The sequence below is a fragment of the Vigna unguiculata genome, chromosome 9 (genome assembly GCF_037176805.1).
Source record: "Vigna unguiculata cultivar grain cowpea cultivar isolate G323 ecotype 2 chromosome 9, ASM3717680v1, whole genome shotgun sequence".
NCBI lineage: Eukaryota > Viridiplantae > Streptophyta > Magnoliopsida > Fabales > Fabaceae > Vigna > Vigna unguiculata.
This window is the reverse complement of record NC_140800.1, coordinates 33,328,130-33,352,097: the sequence shown is the minus strand read 5'-3', so window position 1 is coordinate 33,352,097 and position 23,968 is coordinate 33,328,130. Positions and strand designations below refer to the sequence as shown.

General features: G+C 27.0%; 1 protein-coding gene across 1 annotated transcript; it reads right to left on the bottom strand.

Annotated features, from left to right (window-relative positions):
* Window positions 1-5,587: 5,587 nt before the first annotated feature.
* On the bottom strand, window positions 5,588-16,663 carry EDA30 (O-fucosyltransferase family protein). Its single transcript, XM_028047121.2, has 11 exons — window positions 16,278-16,663; window positions 15,178-15,415; window positions 14,994-15,078; window positions 12,895-12,965; window positions 12,701-12,789; window positions 12,355-12,598; window positions 11,512-11,624; window positions 10,844-10,934; window positions 10,503-10,631; window positions 7,019-7,572; window positions 5,588-6,335 (listed from the first exon to the last, which is right to left on the bottom strand). Exons 2-11 carry the CDS (start codon window positions 15,343-15,345, stop codon window positions 5,888-5,890), a joined length of 1,992 nt encoding a protein of 663 aa, XP_027902922.1. The 5' UTR covers window positions 15,346-15,415; window positions 16,278-16,663; the 3' UTR covers window positions 5,588-5,887.
* Between the last annotated feature and the right edge of the window lie 7,305 nt (window positions 16,664-23,968).

Sequence of the window (23,968 nt, the reverse complement as noted above, 5' to 3'; positions counted from 1 at the left end):
AACCTTTTAAATAAATGCTTAATTATATTTAGAGTGTATGGTAAATTTAAGAATTTTTAATTGAGTCATTAATAAATTTTTATGGTCTATTGAGTGTTTAAAATTTTAAAATTTTTCCATTGAGTCCCTACGTTGTCACCCTCCTTGAATGTGGTTGTCACCCTCCTTGAATGTTGTCAGATAATAATTTGTTATAAGAGACCGTGATGACGAGATATTTCTAAATATTTACTGTATTTAATGAAAACTATTTTTAAATTTAATTAAAATTATAGAATTAAAAGTAAGAAAATTATAAAACTAAAAATATAAAAGTACAAAAACTATCAAATTAAAAAATTAAAAAATATATAATTTCATAATTGTGAAATCATAAAATATATAACTATAAAATTATATAATTATATAATTATAAAACAACAAATTACAAAAAACTATGAAATTGTGAAAATACAAAATTTTGAAATTATAAAATTATGAAATTGTAAATTTTTAATTTTGATTTTTTTTAAATTTTATAATTTTATAGTTATATATTTAATATTTTTTATAATTCATATTTTTTTATTATGAAAATTATTTTTTTATTAGTTTAAAAGCAATTTTCATTAAATACAATAAATATTATGAGGCGATATTTAAAAAGATTGACAATGCAAGATAACTGTAGCATCACAAAATTAACATAAACATTAAAGTGTAGGGACTCAATTGAAATTTTTTTAAATATCAAAAATTTAGGAAACAACAAAAATTAATTAGAAACTCAATTGAAAATTTCCAAATTTATCAGGTACTTAAAACATAACTAAGTCTAAACAAATTATAAAATTTTACTTACTTTTATATATATATATATATAATAACTGTTTTATTATTTTCAAAATAATTATCAAGTTTCAATGAACTTAATTTAAATTTAAATATCTTAAATGATAGTTAAAATTTAAGTAAAATAACAAGTACACATATTAATATGTAAAATAATAAAAATTGTTACAAAAATAAATTTTAATTCAATAAAATAAAATAAAATGATATAAATATATATATATATATATATATATATATATATATATATATATATATATATATATATATATATATATTTCTATCGGTCATCAAATAAGGCATTGGTACGATGTTTAAAAGCAATTTTGATTAAATACAATAAATATTATAAAGCGACATTTAAGAATGATAACAACGTATGATAATTATCGCATCACAAAATTAACGTAAGATTTAATTGAAAATGTTTAAAATATAAAAAATTCAATAAACAATAAAAATTTATTAGAAATTCAGTTGAAAATTTTTAAATTTATAATGTACTTAAAACGTAATTGTGTCTAAAAAATTTATAAAATTTTCCTTATATATATAATAACATGTTTTATTATTTTCAAAATAATTATCAAATTCAATAAACTTAATTTAAATTTAAATATATTAAATAATAGTTAAAATTTAAGTAAAATAACAAGTATACATATTAATATGTAAAATAATAAAAATTATTACAAACTTAAATTTTAATTCAATAAAATAAAATTGCGCGCACGCGCGTGCACACACACATATATATATATATATATATATATATATATATATATATATATATATATATTTCTAGCACACTACAAAAAGACTTTATTTTAGTAATTAAATTATTGGTCACTAAAATGATACAAATAGTCACTAATTCAATTAATGTCCAATTTAGAGTCCAATAGTCATAAGTAGTTAAAACATAGGTAGTAGTTAATTTTAGTTACCAATTTAAGTTCTAAATTTAACAAAAAATGTTGTATTAAATATCCAACGCATTTGAAACGTCAAATAAACTTAACAACAAATTGGTTAAAAGAACTAAATTCACAAAGTTCTAAAGTTGGAGGAACTAAATTGAGCTTGGGCTGAAGTTTTGAAGAGCGATTAATTTCAATTTTCACTTAAAGTTAAGAACCAACAACATATTTAACCTTACATTTCATATAATAGTTTGTGTTTAAATAAGTATAATAAAATATTTACTTTAAATTTATAATATAATAAATAATTAAAATAAATAATATTATAATAATAAATATTTTGATTTATAATATTTTATAAAATAAATTAATTTAGTATATAATAATTAATGTTAAAAATTATATTTAACTAATTAATATGTAATATATAATAACTAAATATTTATAAATATACTGTATTGTTATAGCAAAATAAACAATTAAAAATAAAAATATTAAAATGATCAATAAAAGAACTGATTTATTTAAATTTAGACAATTTATTTAACTATCTTTTATTTATTAAAATTTTACAATATTTTTTGTAATTTAGTTTAATTTGGTTTTCACTTTAATTTATATTTTTGCAATTTTTTTAATATTAAATTATCTTTAATTTTTTTTAATATATTAATATAGAACTATATTTATATTATCACATTAATCGAACATATTTCAAACTTTCATCTATAACAATATATAAAGAGGATTTCCTCTTTTGTATCCACGTCTAGAGATGGCAAATAAACCCGTCCCCGTGGGTATTGCCCGAACCCGTCCCCGTTTTGACGGGGAATCCCCGCATTGACTGGGTATGGGGAATCCCCGACTTTTTCAGTTGGGTATGGGGATGGGTATGGGGATGTACATATACCCGCCATAATACCCGTCCCCGTCATATCTTCATTCTCGTTTAAATTATCAAAATATTCACAATTAATCAAGTAACCCATATATATATATATATATATATATATATATATATATATATATATATATTCTATTTTTTATTTCTTTTAATTATTTCATTTGTCATTAAACTCATTCTCATCTCCAATATATTTTTTATCTTATCATAACCTTTATGTAATTATGTTAAAATAATGTATGTTAATAAAAAAAATTATGCCTTACATTTGAATATTTATATTATTTTTTAATATTTTTATTTATTATAAATTTTCCTTTCACATGAGAATGTTTATACTCTCAATTTAAGATAATATAAAAAAAATTCTTTACTTATTATTATTATTATTATTATTAATTTTTGTTTAATTTGAAGAACTCTTTTGTTTCATTAAAGTAATTTTCGTTATTTTTCAACCATTAAGTATATATGTTGATATTTGAAAAGTTTTCTTAGTTCTCTGACATATTTTTCGTCTTATCATACCTTAGTTATACATTTGATTTCCTTTGTGTGATTTTTTTCGATAGTCTCTCAAATTATTTCTAAAACACACATTTGTTAGTTTTTTAATATTTTTATTTATTGTTTTTATTTTCATCATGTAGAATAATATATCATAATGTAATTGTTTCACTTTAAATTCTGTTTGAAGTGGTTAAAATTTTATATATATATATATATATATATATATATATATATATATATATATATATATAAAATTATATTTAGGAATAGTATATGATAATTCACTACAAGAAAAAATGAAATGGTGACTGATTTAGTCAGTAACCCATATCAGTCACTATTTTTCGTCATTGGTGGTAGTAGTTGATTTATTGTCTAAATTAGTGACTGATTCAATGATCGAATCGGTACTTGATTTAGTGACCAATTTAATTACTAATTTATTTGTAATTTAATGATAAATTTTTTGGTCACTAATGATATTTCTATTTATTTTTAACCACTTCAAACATAATTTAATAATTAGTTCTCTAAGGTTTTTTTCATTTTATCATACCTTAATTATACATTTGATTTCCTTTGTGCGATTTCTTTCGATAGTCTCTCAAATTATTTCTAAAACACACATTTGTTAGTTTTTTAATATTTTTATTTATTGTTTATTTTCATCATGTAGAATAAAATATTTCGATATATTCTATCTAATTATTTGTTATTTTATAACTCACTATTAATCATACTGTAATTTTTTTTACTTTAATTGTATAAATAACTTTTATTTACTACAATATAAAAATTTAATGTAATTTCTATGAATATTTTTTTGTCACTATGCAACATATATTGAAGTTCAAAAGATACAAAATCTATGTCAAAATTTTATTATTATGTTTATTATTTGTTTTTTGTGTTATTTTGATCAAGTGATGTATTATAACTTTTTATTAGTGTATAAAAAAGAGATTCATTATAATTTAAAAAATTGAAGTAAACAAATATTTAAAATATATTTTAATTTGAATATTTGTTCTTTGTGTCATTTTGATCAAGTGATATATTATAACTTTTATTAGTGTATAAAAAAGAGATTCATTAGAATTTAAAAAATTGAAGTAAACAAACATTTAAAATATATTTTAATTTGAATATTTGTTTTCCTTTTATACTTTTTTGAAATATTTTTTAATTTTATCAACTAAGTTCATTAATGTTGTAGTTTGCAAATTTAATAAATGTTTTGGTTCACATGAAATTTTATTTGGTATTCTAATATAAAATATAAACAATTATAATTTATTTTAATGTATTTGGCATCGAAGAAAATTCTCCTAATATTGAATATTTCATAATATTATGTTTTCTTTACCGTAATTTTTTTTCTTTTATAAAAATTAATATTGAAGTAGTTAGAACATGGGTACGGGTATGGGTACGAGATTATACCCGTTACCCGGTGGGGATGGGGATGGGAAAAAAGTTTGATACCCGTTGGGTTTGGGTATGGGGATGGGGATGAATTTTTTATGCGGGGATGGGTATGGGATAGTGAAACCCGTCCCCGCTCCACCCCGTTGCCATCCCTATCCACGTCCCATAATACCAATTCTACCATTTATAATATAATTATTTATTAATTTTTTTAAAATTAATGGTTATTTTTACCTATTTTCTATAAAATTGTTTATCTTTTTTTTATTCATTAACAATTAATTTCTTTATTCATTTCACTTTATTTTTAATAAATATAAATTTATTTTACATATTAACTTAATAACATTACATTATTATCACTTATTAATATATTATCATTCATATTAAAAAAATGCGTGCATACAGATGCGATATACGCTAGTTGCTAATAAATCCCTTTTGCTTTTCACTCTTTGCACAATAATCAAACTATTTTTTTTTTTTTGTCCAAGTCAATGTAAAATATTATCATGCACTAAAAGATTCGAGTAAATCACAATGATATTTGTTTAAATTACACCTGTTTGTTCACTATTATAGTGCTTAACAGATATAGGTAAATATAATATTTTCAAACTTAAGAGGGGTTGATATGCCATGTAAAAAGGGCTGACAATATAATATTTTTTTTCCAAACTAAATACATATTATCATTGATATTTAGTTTAAATAGCAAGGACAATCCTTTTTTCATCTCCATTAAATATTTGTTTTAATTCAAATATAATTTTATTCTTCTTCTGTATAAATTTCTCTCGATTCAATCTAATTACGTATGACGTTTGTGGCCTAAAGAATATGTAAGTAGGAAAGCTACATTGAATATCCAAATCGCGACAGTTTTTATCCACAAAACTTAAGAATGGGGAGATACGTAGCATTGTACAAAACAAACAATTGGCTTACAACAAATATATTCAAAGCAAAAAACTCTAGACACAAAATCTTCTTCGAAACTACATCTTTTGTGCTCCAATTAAGCCGATGGCTGATTTTTTTTTTTTCTCTTTTTGTAATGTGTATGTTACAACAAAAATTCCGCTGGAAGTGGTAAGTATAAAGTAAAAAATAAAAAGAAAAATGTTCCCTTGGTCCTTGGAAAAATAACCCAAATTTAATGAAAGAATAGATTTGAATACCCATATACGCTCAGCAAAGATAGGATTGTGAGTCGAAGTTATAACCTATACCTCTGACAAATTATGGAAAAATTGGATGATGTATAACTATATATGGACATCTCCTCTTAGTCATTTGGATCCATTTCCTCATCTTGATCCCAGAGTGGAGTCTGATTGCTTTTGGTACTGTTTTTGTCAGACTCAGACTCATCAACAAAATCATTACTTTCATAGTCTGCCACCCCATCATCTTCAGATTTGACCCCTTCTTTCTCCGATGAAACTGCCTCATTAGCATGTTTCATCCATTTGGGGCAAACATCTTCGCCTCCATATAGAACCTGACCATCCTCACCTTTGACACGATTAGTAGTCTTGGTAGAATCTATTCTACAGGAGCATTCTGGAAGTGGATGTGAAAGGAAAATTGCTGGTTTTGACCAAAGGGATTGCCTTATGAGACCTTCTTCAGTTAAACTTTTGTTAAGATGTTGCTGCACTAAAGTCGTCCAATTATGTTTAGGATGGTACAAATTTTCACGAGTCATGTTGAAAAGTTTCGCCACCACTTTCCTGTTGAAGACCAGATACAGTTGTCATAATAATAAAATACAAAATTTAGAGATATATTAATATATAACTTCAAAGGAGAAATCTCAACTACTAATTAAAGCACCTAGACCTAGTGATGTTCAATCGAGTTGCATGCTCATAGCAATGGAAAGTCATCATACTCATCACTTCAAAATCAAATACGCATACAATTTTCAAGGCATTAAATCAACATATCAACGAAAAGGAAAAATGACACGTTCAAAATGCCCGTGAAAAGGAGGGCATCTCATACAAACATTTGATCATTTGCCTTCATGCAAGGAAAAAAGGAATGGAGTTCTACAAAAAATTAATGAGGAAGTTTCAAAGACATTCCCTTGGTCTACTATAAGAGAAAATGTCTTGTATAGCAAAGCTATTAATTTTTTCTAATCACATAAGTAGGGTATTTTTCTTATCGGTGTCTGAAACCTGACATTAGAATGCTTTCTCAAGAAAGTATAACTGGTCGCTGGAATGGGCTAAAAGACTTTTTACCCCTTCCACCTAGCTCCAGATCAAAAGGCAAAAAAGGTCCTAAAACTATGTTATCCTTTACAGCTTATTCCACTAGATAACCAAGGAATTTATTGTTACCTAATAAGGAGAGGATGGAACCTATATCATCAATAAATTAATTCAAAATCCCAAGAGCTTTTTACCTGTCTGGTCGGTATGTTCTAAAAGAAGCAGTCTCATACAGTCGATGCCCCATGACAAGGCTTGAAAAATCTGGCCATCTACTACCATCATTGTTAAATCCAGGAAAGAAGGCATCTGCTTCCAAAGAAACAATGTAATCAAGCGCATCCCAAAGTAACCTGTGTGCTTTCATCCTCAGGTCCATTGGGGAAGGATCAGGTTCAGTAGGGGTCTCGGTGATCCATGCATACCAACCTTCTTTTTCATGCTGATAAATTGGTCTATCCGGGGGTGGGGGAAGAGGTCGAGGCCGAGGGCCAGCCTTCTTCCATGCTTCCTTGAGTTCTTTCTCACTTTTCACAGGAGGTGGTTCAAACCTATTTAGAGGAAGAGGAGTTTCAGGTCCAACCAAATCCGACAACTCCTTCTCACTGCACAAGGAAGTGCGATCCAGAGTATTCATAAACATAGACCGCAAAGGAATTAGCACGCGTTGACCTCCAAATGTTTCAGAGCCAGCCAGGTAAATGACTGTTTTGGAAGGATAACCCATTACTCGAAGAAGAATGCCAACCTGCAAAAGTAAAAACAACAACATAAACATCTAACCTCTGCATAGCACTTTGAAATTCAAAAAAGACAATCCATGTTTATCCACAAAAAGGGAAACAAAGCTTCCAAAAGGCCACCATACACAAGTAGTAATGATAGAGATTGTAAAATTGGCTGTCCTCAGCAGAGGCTGAGATCCCACATAAACCCAGGCGAGCCACCAACATTTTTATGACTAGCTCTATTGCTAAGTTGGACTAAATCATATATCACTAGATTTTGTACCTGTTTAAGACATTTCAGTCTATCCTAAATGTATTCATCATTCAAAGTTCACAAAAAATAATATAAAAATAAGGCTTGTGTTATTGAAATCAGTAAAGAATAAATAAGTACTATCACTTTGTCCCAGTTAATCTTTAAACTCCTACTAATGGATTAAATTATTATAGGTAAACAAAATAACCATCCTAAACTTCTTCCCTTTAAATTATTATTCACTTCAATAAACAGTGTTCTGTAATTTAATGAGGTAAAGAAGAATGAATTGAACTATCAACTTTGTCCTCCAAGAGTTATAACTGACATCAAAGTTGCCCTTCCAACAAGTTACCATGGATGTAGAAAAATACTATTTTGTTGTCTTCTAATATTTGGAGGATTTATCACAAATCTGTGGAGGATGTCCAGTGAAAAGACTAAGGATTCAATTGGATTTCCATAAGCACTCATAGGAGAAGAAAATAAGAAAAATAAATAATTTTTTCTATAAGCTAAAATTAGCTTATATAGAAGTTAAAAATAATCTTTACAAAAGTCAATATAAGAGAGTTTCTGCAATGCATAAACTATTGTTAGTTTACGGTTTACGGGTAAATTAATTTAATTTTTCTTTTGTATTTCTTTTCCTAAAAGTACCCATGATGGTGTTTATCTAAACAAGCTTTAAATCTACAATTTAGTCAAGACATGTTAAAATGTTGAACCTGAATTTCTAAAAAATATTATATATTATATTTCTTTACATTATGGTTATCACATTAATTTTTGTTGAAAGAATAAGTGTTAAATATGTAAGAAAAATACTAAATTGCTCTAGAACCATGATTTGATTATGTTAGAGATATAATTTGATTAAGTTATATATATATATATATATATATATATATATATATGATAAGGCAATACCTTACCAAATATTTGTCATTATTAGACGCTGATTTTGTTTCTTATTATTGTATTGTATCTATTCTTCATTATACATAAGAATACTCATGTATGTACCCAATACACGAATTCATTATATTCCTTATTTGTTTCAGTCTTCTCAACATACCAGTGTAGCACCATCTTCCATTACCTGTTTTGCCACTAATCATTTCGACTACTACCTTCACATAAAGGATTAATCTTAATATGAATTTCGAGTTGAAAATAATGCTGAATCCATTAAGTGACAAATGCAACAAAATTTGTTATAATTTCAATTCAATATAAAGAAAATAGAAAGTACCAAGTTCAAAAGCAATACACATCACATTCCCTTCCAATTTTTAAACCTTCAACTTTGTGGTTTTAGCAAATGTTCAAACTCCTAAATAATGAGAATCTTCTTTTTTTACCCATTCTCGTTATGCTCCTTTATCACCAATATCAAAATATACACTGTAGTTGAAAAATTGAAGAGCCTAACACCAATTCTCATTTACTCCTATATCACTATTAAAGTTGTAATGATTTTTCTTATTTATATATGGAGCCAACCTCACGTAGAGTGAAGAAGTTTTTATTGTTGTAATCATATAATATATAATACCCAAATGAATTATTTCAATGAATTTATTGAAGATTTCACATAAGTAGTTTTGTGAGGTTGACTTGGGTTAAAATTCATCTTTTAAGATGGTATCAAGCTATTTAGAGTCTATACCAATCAAGTTTGTTGGGTTGGGTCTATGTGTCATCCGCTATCGAGTTCCCCTGTCTCCTATGCTTGAGACATCCAATCTTGAGGGAGTATGTTAGAGATCCCGCATTGATTAGACAAATGGCCAAATTATAGTATCTAAGAAGGGTGTAAACAAACAAATTCAACTTTCTTAAAATGATATCTGAGTCATTCAGAGCCTATCCTAGTCACTTTCGATGGACCTAATGTGTCACCCACTATCAAGTCCCCCGAGTTTGATGCTCAAGATCTCCAACCCTTGGCGTGAGAGGGTGTGTTGAAGATTTCACATCAACTAAAAATATAGCCAAATTATAATATATATGTGAGTGCAAACTTTAGCTTATTAAACTAGTTTTGTAAGGTTGAATTAGACTTAAATTTCACTTTCTTAAAGAGAATTAATAAAAGCCTACATATTGTCAATTTACCACTACACATCATGATTGCTTAGAACAATGGACCCCAAACCAACCTTAGTGGGATGAGGCTTTTATTGTTGTAATCATATCATATAAGCATATGAACAAATGAATTGATAAAACCCTACTTATTCTTAGTTTTCCATTACATCATGATTTCTTAGAACAACTATCTCCTTACTGACCCAAGCAACCTTTTGAGTTTTCTCTTCACAAGACTATACAAGTAGAGGACATCTTTTACCATACTAGCCAATTTTGAAAGGTTGAATAATGTTCAAACATGAAGTTCTTAAGAAATTATATTAAGAAATCAGTGTCAAACTCTATGCTAACAGGTTTAGGATAAAAACTATTTTAAGTAAATATTAGTAGATTTATTCAAAACATATGCTGATACATGGCATCCATCCAGGGCCAGTGTAAAATGTAATCAAAAAGACTACTTCGACAATTGTTGACAAATGTAAAAGGCCATTTATAATAAAATTACTAGACGTAACAGCAATTATAACTTACGATACCATCACAACACAAGAACTTCATTACTACTAGGATATCCTATAGTAAAATTCAGCATACCTCTTCAGGCATGAGAGGACATAGACCTTTCTCTCTACGTAAGCGTGAATCCACATTCAATTCGTCCTTAAGAATTCCTTCCTTTATCATCCGAGACCTTTGATGTTGAATGAGTTCAGTGTGCACATCCTAAGAAAACAAAACCTTAATAAATAACAAGAAAAAAATGCAGAGGGAGAGCAAAGCTGATCATTGACGGCCTAATTCATTACAAATTTCTGGTGTTACCCAATACCATTTAAAGAATTTAGAAGAAAAGAACCCCTAAAGTTATTACACTGAAATATAGACTAATAGCTCCAAAACTAGGCAATTATACAAAAGATAAACACAGAGCAAACCTGAAAAAGTTCCGCACAACCATTGTATGCCAAGGTTTCTCTCAATAAGCCAGGATGGAATGCCAAAAATGGTTGTCCCAGGGCTCTTAACCTTAAAAAGAAAGTAGAACCTCTTATGCATTAACTCCAGGAAATGTGAATGAGCAGTGACTTATGAGCAGAGCATGACCACCATGTAGAAAGGCCATATAAAAACTCTAGCAACAAGCTAAACCCTACAACTACTAAGAAACTGTTATCTATTAGATATCAATGACCGGCAAAGTAAGAAGAAACAAGGAAAATAAGAGAGAATGTACAAAAGAATAACGGAAGCAATACTCCCCAAGACAGAAAGATTCTTTAGTCTCCCAATTCTCATTCAAAATCTCCCCCTCTGTTATTCAGCACAATTCATCATATAACAGACTTTTCCCGTTACACTTTATCTCTCTTCTAACTAACTTCCACTATCTCTTCCACTACCTTAAAAGGCTTACCCCACTCAGAAGTTAATTTCCCCTCAGAAACCAAAATCTCATCTAGTTATTTTTGAAATTAGAAACATGTAGAATCATACATTTTAAAGACGCACTAAGAAATGGCAGTGCCAAGAAAAACTATGCAGTAATCTGCAGGGTAGCAAAGCAATTGCAGATCAACTTGTTTTAACCAAAAGGAATGCATACTTGTGAACCATTCGACGGCCAAGCGTTTGAATCTCGGGACGAAATTGCAGGGCATGAAAAGCAACCCTGCATCTTAGTCTCTGAATCTCAGCCATACCAGTTGGGAGTATTGACTGCACAATGTATATATCATTCACAAATTTAACTCTAGCAACAAGGTAAAAAGTATATATACATGCTCAAACAAAAAGTGAAAGAATAGAAATTCTAGAATCTAAGCTGAAAGCATCACATAGTAAAGAAGCAATGCCCTTGGGAGTTAGGAAAGCAAATACACAACTCAAGGAAACAATTGAACGGAGGGCAAAAGCATGGAAAGGTTAAGTTGATTTAAAATGCTGAAGGATTCAAAATAATGTCAAAGTGGAGCAAGTAAAAAGAAAATTGATTTTGCAATCAACAACATACAAAGTCCAAACTCTATAATGAATTGACCGGAATATAAAAATACGAATGAATGAAGCACTCAAAAAAATGCTAAGCCCATCTGCATTGATCATCTTCTCTGGACTTCCCTGGTTTGTTTAAGAATGAAGTTAAGCCGTTAAGTATATGGGCAGAAGTCCAAAGTCCATGATTGGTAAAAAGAGTCAGTAATAAGCAGACAAAAAATAAAAATAAAAAGCATGTCATTATAAAATGTCAAAGTTAGCACAAAGCTTCAAAGCTCTAAAAACAGTACTCTTGATGACATTAACAATGACATAATTCAATAATTGTATTCTATATACAGTATGGATAACATTTTGGTATCTGCAAATAACTGATTATATGTTCTAACGACATCCACAAGTTTGCAACAATGACATAAACTTAAATTGACAATTGAAGAATATTGAATACCTGTAGAGCTCCTCCATTGGCAATAACTAATCCAATAACCTTTGATTTCTTTAGCTTTGGTAAAATTTCTTTGAGGTAAAAGTTTAGAGAAGATGAACTTGTGGGCTTAAATGTAGGAATTTCATTTCGTTTTCTTCTTTCCATCAAACTTTCAGGCAGGCTCTTTGCAATTACTACATCATTTTTTAGATATGCTATGAACTGCTCCTCATTGTAAAGATAGGAAAAACTCTTGAACTTTAAGCTGAATAAAATTTCAAAAACAAATAAAGTTGTATATAAGCACCACACCAGTAAAATATTAATATGCAATACATAATGGCAGCAGAAACCATGCAGCACATACCTAATTCCTTTTGAGTGAGTACTTTCTTGAATTTCAGGAATGACAAGAGTAGCATTTAAAAGTCTAGAAATAGCAACCAAATCGGGGATCTATAAAAACAAAAAATAATGTTGTTAAACTACAAAGAGTGATAAAAAACTATTTTTCAATAACCCCCCTAAAAAAATTAATAATACATGTCTGGTATAACATACCGATGATCTTATTTTTGCAAACCCACCGAAAACTTTAGCATATATGAAACCATTGCTATGCTCCTTTGGAACTGCAAAAAAAAAAAAAAACATAAACTTGATGTGAAAACAACACGTGTACAAAAGATGAAGAAATATATTATCTTTATTTTTGGGAAAATTTTGTCAAAGATCAAAATCCCCAATTTAGTATTAGCTCATGCTCAACTCTGTACGTAGTATTGGCAGCGAAATTTGTAACATATTGTTGGTTGTCATCAATGGGGAATTGGCAACATTTTTGTGGTGAAATTTTGTCCAAGAGATTGAGATTCTTACACCGAAAAGATCTGGGTTGTGACATTGTGAGTATCAAGTTCTACAAAGCCTTTGACATTGGAAAAACCACAATTTTGACAAGGTGATGAAAATGTCTGATACAGAAAGGTGGAGACATGGGTAGACAGAAAAATGAGGTGGCAAAGAAAAAGAAACCTTTAGACCTAAAATTAGATTGATACAAAAATTTCAATATATGATAGGACAATGAAATTAACAAGAAATTGAAGAGCATAAAAACGGTGAAGGAAGTAAATGGACCTGACAAGAGAAAGCTGTTAAATGTGCAACTAAAGTAAAGTACCAGAAACATAAATAGCATTTAAAAATAAAGTTGCAGTCAAGATAATATTCTTTGAAATTAAAAGAAAACAAACTAAATGGCAAGAAACAATAAAAGTGCAGAAAGGTGAAGTGTGAGGAACAAAACGGAAAGAAAAATTAAAGTGAAAGGAAAAAGATGCCAAAAATATAAAGGAATTAAGATTACTTTGATGAAAATGTTAAATTATAGAAAATGTAAAATCTAAGGCGAGCTAACTACTTGGAATCCTAGAGAGTGTAAATCCAAATGTTTCGACCAGTTGCAAGCTCCAGGTTCTTCATCTTAAGTGTTATTTATAGACCTAACAAATAACTACTTCAAGTCTTAAAAATTTTGCACAAATTTGAATTCAGAACACAATTTTGTAAATAACTGGATTTAAGCAGGTATTGAATGAAGGACCACAATATCTTGAAAGTTTGTCTAATTCGAATTGTAAGGTGCTGCCACCCACTACCAAGATTTGATCTGGTAACAATCACCAACTTGTAACTCCAAGACAGATATAGTTTTATGCTGCCATTACTCTACCAAAACTGTCATTCTAATTTCTTATCAGTGGAAAAATCAAGCATTAATGGAACCAACACTATTTGATTCTATTAGCATCATTTTGCTCATGTACTTACTAAAATAACCACATCACAACTACCATTTTTTTACATTGAAATTTTTCTCTATGATTGTCACTTTATCTAATGATTGCATATTAGCATTATACTTCACTTCAGCCACAAATTTCCAATAGAGATATTTAGATTGCAGAGTCACCGTGTCCTTTCTCTTGATAACAATTGTCACAAACTGAAAAGCCCACCACCAAATACTGGTTCCATAAACTAGAAACCACACAAACAGTTGATTTACCCAATCATTCTCAAGTACTTGATTGATCATTTACGGTCCACAACAAATCTTAAAATGACAAATCTGTCTCACAATGTTGATGACCAATCTTCAGTCAACAAAGTAATCTGACATCGTCAGGACCAAATTTCAGTCAGCCTATTTCACTCATTGATTATGATGGCTCATTCTATCACAGCATCTAACTGTGTGGGACATTATGTACAAAGGCTACCTCTTTGAATTATCCATTCCCAAGAAAAGCTTTTGTTGAAATTTAATTTTACTCCTGATAACACACAAATGAAAAATGTTTCCAACTAGATTAAAATCAAAAAACTTCTAAAATATCATTGATACTTTTGAAAAGATTTACTGTCTCCAATATCACATGAAGCAGAGATTCCCCTAATCTATTTTCTGTTAATAAGATAATACCTTTACAAAGGGAAACAAAAAAAAAAAACTCATAATGATAAAAATTAATTTTATGCTTCAAAACCTTTTAAGTCGCACCCACTTATGACTTAACTAGATATATAAATTGCACATTTACATTCCTCCCATGTCTCCCACATAATAAGTTAAGACATTTCACCAGAACTATTACCAGAATAATTGCTTCTAGCATTGGCATTAGGTTGTAATGTTTCCAAAGACTCAATGGAACCCCATAGCTTCTTATTTTTTATAACCTGTAGCATTTCGTGCAAAAATATTAAAAATAACTTGAGTCAAACTCAAAAGACATTAGCACATACAAGCAGTAAATACAAAGAATATTAAAGACTAACCTGTCTACCCAATACAAACCCAAAATCTTCAGGAAGAATGGGTAGTGCTTTATATTGCACTAAGTTAACGGACCACAACTTTGCCAAAGATAGATGAATGATGATAGATGCCACAGATAAAGTGACTACAGAAAGAACAACCCATTTTATCTTTGTTACGAATGCCATCTTGGTTCAGTAAGTATACATCACCAATCCTGCACCAGCCAACTTTGAACTAAATAGCTGCGACATCAATCTGCAAGAAAGTGTACAAACAATTTGGTTCATCAAAAAATTACGCAGCACAGTGCTCATAGAGTCATAGAGTCATAGAGTCATAGTTGACAGCCACAACAACAAAGAAGAATATTTTGCATCCATACCACTGTCCTAAATTCAACCCCAAACTCCTTACAAACATTAATTAGGTCCTGTTAAGGGAAAACTTCCACATAAACACTTACATAAAGAGAAAACATGAAACAAAATCAATTGCTCTTCTCCCATGAATTAAAATTAACTCAGGTAGCTAACCCTTAAAGAAATTATCTCATTTAACATCCCTAAAAGCTGAAGTACGCAAGTTGGATTTCACTTCAGGAGAGAAACTCATAATTTCTTCTCATTTCAGTGTCCATAAAAAATGGTATGCTAAATCCAAAGAGGGTCATGGTATAACCGTGTCCCTAAATAACAACTTCTCCACAGTAATCCCAATCCACCGACATTAAGATCAATACATCAATACCAGTAATTAATTACTCACGTTACAGCATCACAAAGCGTATCCGGCAAATAACAGCAATAAGGTTACTACTCTTATGTTCCTTCAAAAATAAATTAAAATAAGGATGTTACAGAAAGAAGAGAAATATTTCAACTAGCCAGATCATGAGAAACGCCCAAACATCCAAGGCGAACAGCCATGGAGTTTTCCTCTGCAATCACCGAGGACACAAAAATGAGCATATCCCAGGACAAAGTCAACCATGCAAAGATGAAAACAAGAAAATAAAGCCTTAAAAAACCCGACAGAGAATTGAAAGTTGGATCAAAAGGTGAGCACATGCAATTGGCTCGGAGCAATGAGAGAATTAAATAGGGATTCGAAAAGGAACCTGCGATTCGCAATCCCAGAGGAGGGCGGAGAAGAGAGTGTGGAAGCGAGCAAAAGCGCCCAGCCAGCAAGTAGCGTAGCGTGGGGCGTCTCAGCTCAAAGGATTCCGCGGATTGGTGGCGGCGAGATTCGGAATTGTGGAATTTGAGGCAGTGTGAAGAAGAGTGTGTGTGAGGAATGAATGGGATGAAGGGTGGCTTGTTGTTTGGGGTAAAGGAGAGAAAGAACGGTTTGAATGTGTGTGGATTTTGCCTTGGGTCTGATTTTGGATCCAAAATCACCTCACTCTCTCACATCCATCTCTTTATTCACTCATACTCTTCTCTTCCCTCATCTCATCTCAAGTGCCAAGTCCAACAACTACTATTACATGCCCATGTATGAATCAAGCGCGTCAAATGGGAAAATATTATTATTATTAATCAAACATGCTCTGTCATTCACACCATCCTTCTACATGCCTTGTTTGGTTTATCATGGTAAGTATCAGGAAGGCCAAAACCAAGTGCTTTTTTCTATTACTCCATAAGAGAGTAAAACAAAACAAAAAAGTAACTTTTTTTTTGTTTTAATTGTATAAAAAAATTAATCTATAATATCATAAATATTCCTGATATATATATATATATATATATATATATATATATATATATATATATATATATATATATATATATATATATATATATATATATATATATATATATATCCTATTGGACAAGATAAATCGATCTGAATAGTCCAAAAAAATATACTGGAGCGTATATGAAAAGAAATCATAATTCATTTGTAAATTGAAAGTAATAACGTTTTGTTAAAACATATATGTTTTATAATGTATATTCTACATGTAAAATTTCAAATTAAATTTATTTTAAAAATAGATGTTTTATTTTCACTTTTTTAGATTTGGAATTTTTTTAGTCATATTGATATTGATCTATTTTTTTAGTCACGCCTAAAAGATGTAATCTGTAAAAATGATTTGGTTAGACACATTTAAAATATTTTGTTTATGAAATTGGACCACCCGTTTTGCAAACCTATTAATAAAACCTATTAATAAATTGTAATTAAATGTTTAAAAGTGTACTATTTTAGAAAAATAAAAGGATATTCAGTATAAAAAAAAATGCACTATTTGTATATATACAATTACGTCAATCAAATTCAAAGTTAAACAAATCGGTAAACTATTCAGACATTCTGCTATTAGGACGATCCACTCCGCCAAATTTTACATTAGTAAACGATTAAAAATTATTTTTCTAATAATGTGAAGACACGTTATATATATATATATATATATATATATATATATATATATATATATATATATATATATATATATATATATATATATATAATATACTGTAATTTATGACCTTATCTTCATCAAAACAATGATAAAATGATATGAGAGTTTAAGAGCATGATGATACAAGAATTTGAGATGACAAATTTGAGGCTGATGAAATACTCTTCGGACTAGAAATCAAGCAAAGTGAGACATGCATTTTTATAGTTGATATTCATGAAAAAATCTCTAGCTTTTGAAGAAAGATAATGTTTCAAGATGCTGATGAAGATTCAATAGTATATCTTAACTTTCTTTGCGTTGTGTTTTTTTCTCCACACAAGGTACTTGTTGAAATTTTGGATCATAGAACATAATACTAAAAGTTGGGTTGAAATAGTTTAATTTTTTCTAAAAACTTAAAATAAGTGAAAAACGAAAATCAGTGTTTTTAATCCATTACACAATCAACTAAATCATTCTAAAGAGGTTCTAAGAATTATGTAATTGACTATATAACATTTTGCGAAAAAGTTTTTCAACTTTTCTTGTTCCACTTAAATAATCGATTGGTAAATCGGTTAAATTGGATTTCAATATTTAACGAGGAGCATGTTTAATTGATTATGTGGAAAAATAACTCATTACTTTTAGGCATGATGTAACTGTTTTTAGGCTTAATTTGTAATTTACTTCTTGGATTTAGTTTATTTTGGTATCTTATTATTTTTGGGTTGAATTTAGTTCTCCATTTAAAAAAGAAAAAATTCAATTTGATCTTTCAATTGTTTAAAAAGATTTAAATTTAAAAAAAAAATCAATTTAGTCCCTCAATTAAAAAATTTCATTTAATTTAGTCTTTCTAATTTTTAACATGATCATTTTATCCTCTCTAATTTATGGCTAAATTAGTTATTAAATTTAATTACCACTTATATATATATATATATATATATATATATGTTAAATTTTTAAAAAAATTTACAAATCAAATTATTGCGCTGAATGTAAAAAATTTGAATATTTAATGGAGTGTAAAAGGAAAACAAGTCTAATGGAAAAAGAACTATTACAAACAATATAAAGTATTGTTATTTTATTTTTTTTGAAATCAACACATATTTTCTAATAGCTTTAAAGATTTCAAAGATTAAAGTGTTTTGTTGAGCTCTTAATCAAGTTTCTAAGCTGCATTGGTTGCGGTGATTTCTTTTCATTTGTAATCTTTGGATTGTTTCTAGGTTTATTTTTGTCTTTTATGTGTTATTGTAATAAAGTTTGGTAAGGCTATACATCTTTGTAAACCGTCAAAGAGTGGATAAATAATTAAATAAAAGCCTTATAGTACAATTGTATTGAAAAAATAAGAAATATTCAACCATAGATAATTACTTTGAAAACATTTTAAATTAAAAAATAGAAAAGGTTATCTTTCTTATTTAATTTGATAAAATTTTAAAGTTTTCTAATTTAAATATTGTGTTATAAAAAGAAAATAAGGAAAAGATCAGTAAAATAACATTTTATAAAAAATAAAAGTAACAAAATTAAATAAAAATCTCAGATTAAAATTATATTAAAAATGTCAAAAAAATTAAAATATCTATAAATATTTCAAAATATCTTAAATTAAAAAACAAAGAAAATTATTTTATATTTAATTTGATAAAAGTTAAATAATTTTTAAGTGAAATCTTTTGTTATAGAAAAAAAAAAGTTAATAAAATATTAGTAAAGTATCGTTTTCTAAAATTAAAAAAATAAAATTAATTAAAAATCTTATAGTATAATTATATTGAAAAAATGAGAAATATTTATAAATAGATAAATATTTTAAACTAAAAAATCAAAAGGTTGCATTCTTTTTTATTTTATTTGATGAAATTTTAAAATTTTTTACTTGTGCTATAAAAAGATGATAACAAAAAAAATAGTAAAATAAAGTTTTCTAAAAATCTCAAGTGAAAAATATTAGAAAAATAGAAAATTTAAAAATCTTATTTTAGAATTATATTAAAAAATGAGAAAAAAATTAAAAATACATAAATTTTTTCAAAATATTTTAAATTAAAACAATTAAGAAAAATTATTTTTTTAATTATTTTGATAAAACTTTGCAGTTGAAATATAGTATAATAAAAATAATAATAAAATATTAGTAAAATTACGATTGTCTAAAAAATAAAAAATATAATTAAATAAAAAATATACATTACAATTATATTGAAAAATTTAGAAATATTCAACTATAAATACATATTTTAAAAGTATCTTAAATTTAAAATAGAAAAGATTATTTTTTATTTAATTTGATAACATTTTAAATTTTTCTAATTAAAATATTGTATTATAGAAAGAAGATAAAAAAATATCAGTAAAATATTTTTTTCTAACAAATAAAAAATAACATAATTAAATAAAAATCTTATAATAAAATTATTTTAAAATATGTGTCAAAATAAATTAAAAAAATGCATAAATATTATTAAAAATATTTAAATTAAAAATCAAAGAATGATTTTTTATTTAATTTGATAAAATTTTAAAGTTTTTTAATTAAAATATTGTAATATAAAAAAATTAAAGTTAATAAAAAATTAGTAAAGTATGGTTTTCTAAAAATAAAAATAGAATTAATTAAAAATATTATAGTATATTTGTATTAAGAAATTGAGAAATATATATAAATAGAAAATATTTTAAAAATATTTTAAACTAAAAAATAAAAGGCTAACTTTTTATTTAATTTAATGAAATTTTAAAGTTTTAACGAGTAATGATAATTCTCCTTTGAATACGGACATTTTTAATTTTAATCGAAATAAATTGATTGAGATAAGAGAAATTGAGAATTTTTTACCATTGAAATTTTGGTGAAAAAGGAGTACGGATTTAAAAATGAAAATAATAGTTTTTTTCTTCAAGTGATCGAAATATAAATTTATTATAAAGTTAGGTATCCTTGGCTTGTTTTGTTAGTGTTTTTATTAAGTTTCGTTTTGGTGAGTTATCTACATCGATCCTAGTCAGTTTTGTTAAAATAAGAAAAAAATTATGTTTATTGAATAGTTTTAAAATAAAAGAATCAATATGAGCATCATGACATGATAATGAATCTGAGAAACTTAATAAATTTGACAACTACATGAATTCCATAATATAATGCTTGAATCCAGGAATCAAGTTTAATGTCATACGATAGTGGCAACAAAAATCCAAGAAGAAAAGTGGTTCCACTGTTTTCTTTATTGTATACGAGAACATATATATCAAATTAAATTAAACATTAGGGTCAACTTGGCCTTTATTAAAGTTATAAATCACATTTGAACTTAATTTGTTTATATCTATAATAATCTATAACAATATATAAAGGGGATTTTTTTTTTGTGTCTACTTTTTAAAATACCGATTTTACTCTTTAAATATAATAATTTATTAAATTTTTAAAAATTGACCGTTATTTTTACAAACTTTTTATAAAATCATATGTGTTTGTTTCTTCTCTTATTCTTTATTTATCAATGGCTATTCTTTTATCTGTTTTGATATATTTCACTTTATTTTAATAAATATTAACTTAATAACATTATAATATTATTATCTACTAATATAATATCACGCATATTTAAACAATACATACACACAGGCGCTATCGCGGCGCTAGTATGTTATAAAGAGGATTCCCTCTCCTGTATGTGTGTACTTTTCAAAATATCAATTTTACCCTTTAAAATTTAATTATTTATTAAATTTTTGAAAATTGACCGTTACTTTTACACGTTATTTATAAAATTGTCTATCTTTTTTTCTTTATTTATCAACTATTATTCTCTCATCTTTTATAATACATTTCACTTTATTTTTAATAAATATAATTTTATTTTATATATTAACTTAATAACATTATATCTACTAATATAATATTATACATATTTAAAAAATGTATATACACAGACACGATAGCACTTGGATTTATGCTAGTGTTCTAGAATATGTTTGATACTAATTGAGAGATCTAAATAATTGTTTTCATCAAACGTTATGTAAACATGTTCGATACTTTTAGCTCAGTTCATCTCAAATTCTTGTTGAATTAAGATAATTTTTATTAACATTTGTACTGTTATCCTGAAAAAAAGCGTTAGGAACTTTTATTTATAAATGTTTTAAAATATAGACAATTTTTAAGAAATATACATATTCTCAATTGAAAAAATTTCTCTACCTCACCGCATTAAGTGATGAAACTTTTAAAATCCTTCTATAAAAATATATTATTATTTTTTTTCTATTATTAATTCATGAGTCGTCTTTCAGTTTTTTACATAATAGACAAATTTGTCCTGTTTATTATAAAAATAGATAAATCCTGCAACCTTCGTACGTTTTCTTAACGTAGAAATCTTCCACCTCCATGATGTTTTCCTTAATTTCATACGGTCAAAAAATTAAATGAAGAAATTGTGTGGGGACAAACGTTTTTTAATCTGAAGTCGTATAGGAAGAAGACATTTTTGTTTGTGTAATCGATTACAATTTGTTCTAATCGATTGATGTGTATTTTGTAATTTTATATTTATATAATCGACTACCAGAGAGTAATCTATAACAATATATAAAGAGAATTCCCTCTTTTGTGTCCACATTTCATAATACCAAATATACCCTTTACAATATTATTATTTATTAATTTTTTAAAATTAATAATTATTTTTATCTATTTTTTATAAAATTGTTTATCTTTTTTTTATTCATCAACAATTATTCTCTCTATTTATTTCATTTTATTTTTAATAAATATACATTTATTTTATATATTAACTTAATAACATTATACTATTATCATCTACTAATATAATATCATTCATATTTAAAAAATACACACAGGCGCGATAGCGCCTGTGTTTACACTAGTAGTAATGTATGACCTTTGTGTAACTGATTACGATAGAAGACAACTAACATCAATTCATCTGCCACACTACAAAAGCATCAAGTGGTCTCAATTAAATCGTTTTAATCAAAGAAGCAACTCATAAATTCATGTTTGATACCAACTATTAAATGAAACTTAGTCCATACAGTACAAACCATAATAGATAACAAGCAAAAAGTAATGAATTAAATACATGTATAGAAAATTAGAAGAGAAATGCAATTATATACAATGTAAAACCTCTAAATATGATGGCTTGCCTTCAGTTTTTTCAGACCCAAACAAAAAATTATATGTTTTTTTTATTATCAAACTTCGTATCTGAATAAGAAAGAGTAAGGCTGAATTAAGCAACTGTCAAGAGCCGATGTAAAACCTTTTTGAATCTTTTATATATGCAACAAACATAAAATCAATTACAATTGTAGAATAACATATGAGACCAACAAAAACAATATTCAATAGAAGACTTTGTTCAATATAAATTTATTGAAAATTTGATAGTTCATAAAACCCATTCATGATTGAAACATGTGAGAGACCTACTAAGTACCGGTAAAATATGATTTGATGTTGCGGGACACATAAACACACACCACTATAATCATATGAATAATAGTAGACTTGGTTAACAAACTAGTCATCATTCTCACTTGTTATAATCGATTACAAAAACCCAAAATCATAAAATACAATCAGTAATTAATTACACAACCAAAAACGTCTTTTCCTCGTATGATTTTAGGTCCAAAAACGTGTGTCTTTTATACGATTTTTTCATTTGACGATTTTAATATTTGAAATCAAGGAAAATGTTGTGAGAGTGAATGATTTCTTCGTAAAAAAAATCGTGTGAAGACTACAAGATTTACCTACTATCATAATTTCTTTAAAATATGTCTATTTTGAGAATAAAAGAGACAAATTTGCCTACTATAAAAAGAATCGTCTTCGTTCATTATCTTTTGTATACTTTTTAAATTCTTTATCTTTTGTATACTTTTTAAATTCTTTCATTATCTTTTTTATACTTTTTAAACTAGAGTCTGGTGTATTATCCGAAAACCAAAATAAACAAATATGTCGCAAAAGGTTGTGTTTTTCTTTTTAACATATCAAAAATAGAAAAACCATTAAGGATATAAAATTAACATCAATAAAAATAAAATAAATTTTCATCAAATATTTAAAGGAGTACTTTATTGTTTAATTTAAATAAATATTTTTCATGGCTTTTAATGTAAACAAAAGTTGTCGTTACTTTGGGAGAGTGTGGACTGTGTATACATACGGAAATTTAGTTATTAAATGATGAAAATTAAGGAGTAAAAGTATATAAATAAACTTTTAAAGTTTTGATTAAAATTGAAGAGCTTATATAAAATTGGATTGGAATGAAATAGGGAGACATTAATTCAAAATTTTATAACTGAATAGAGATGTAATTCATTAAGTC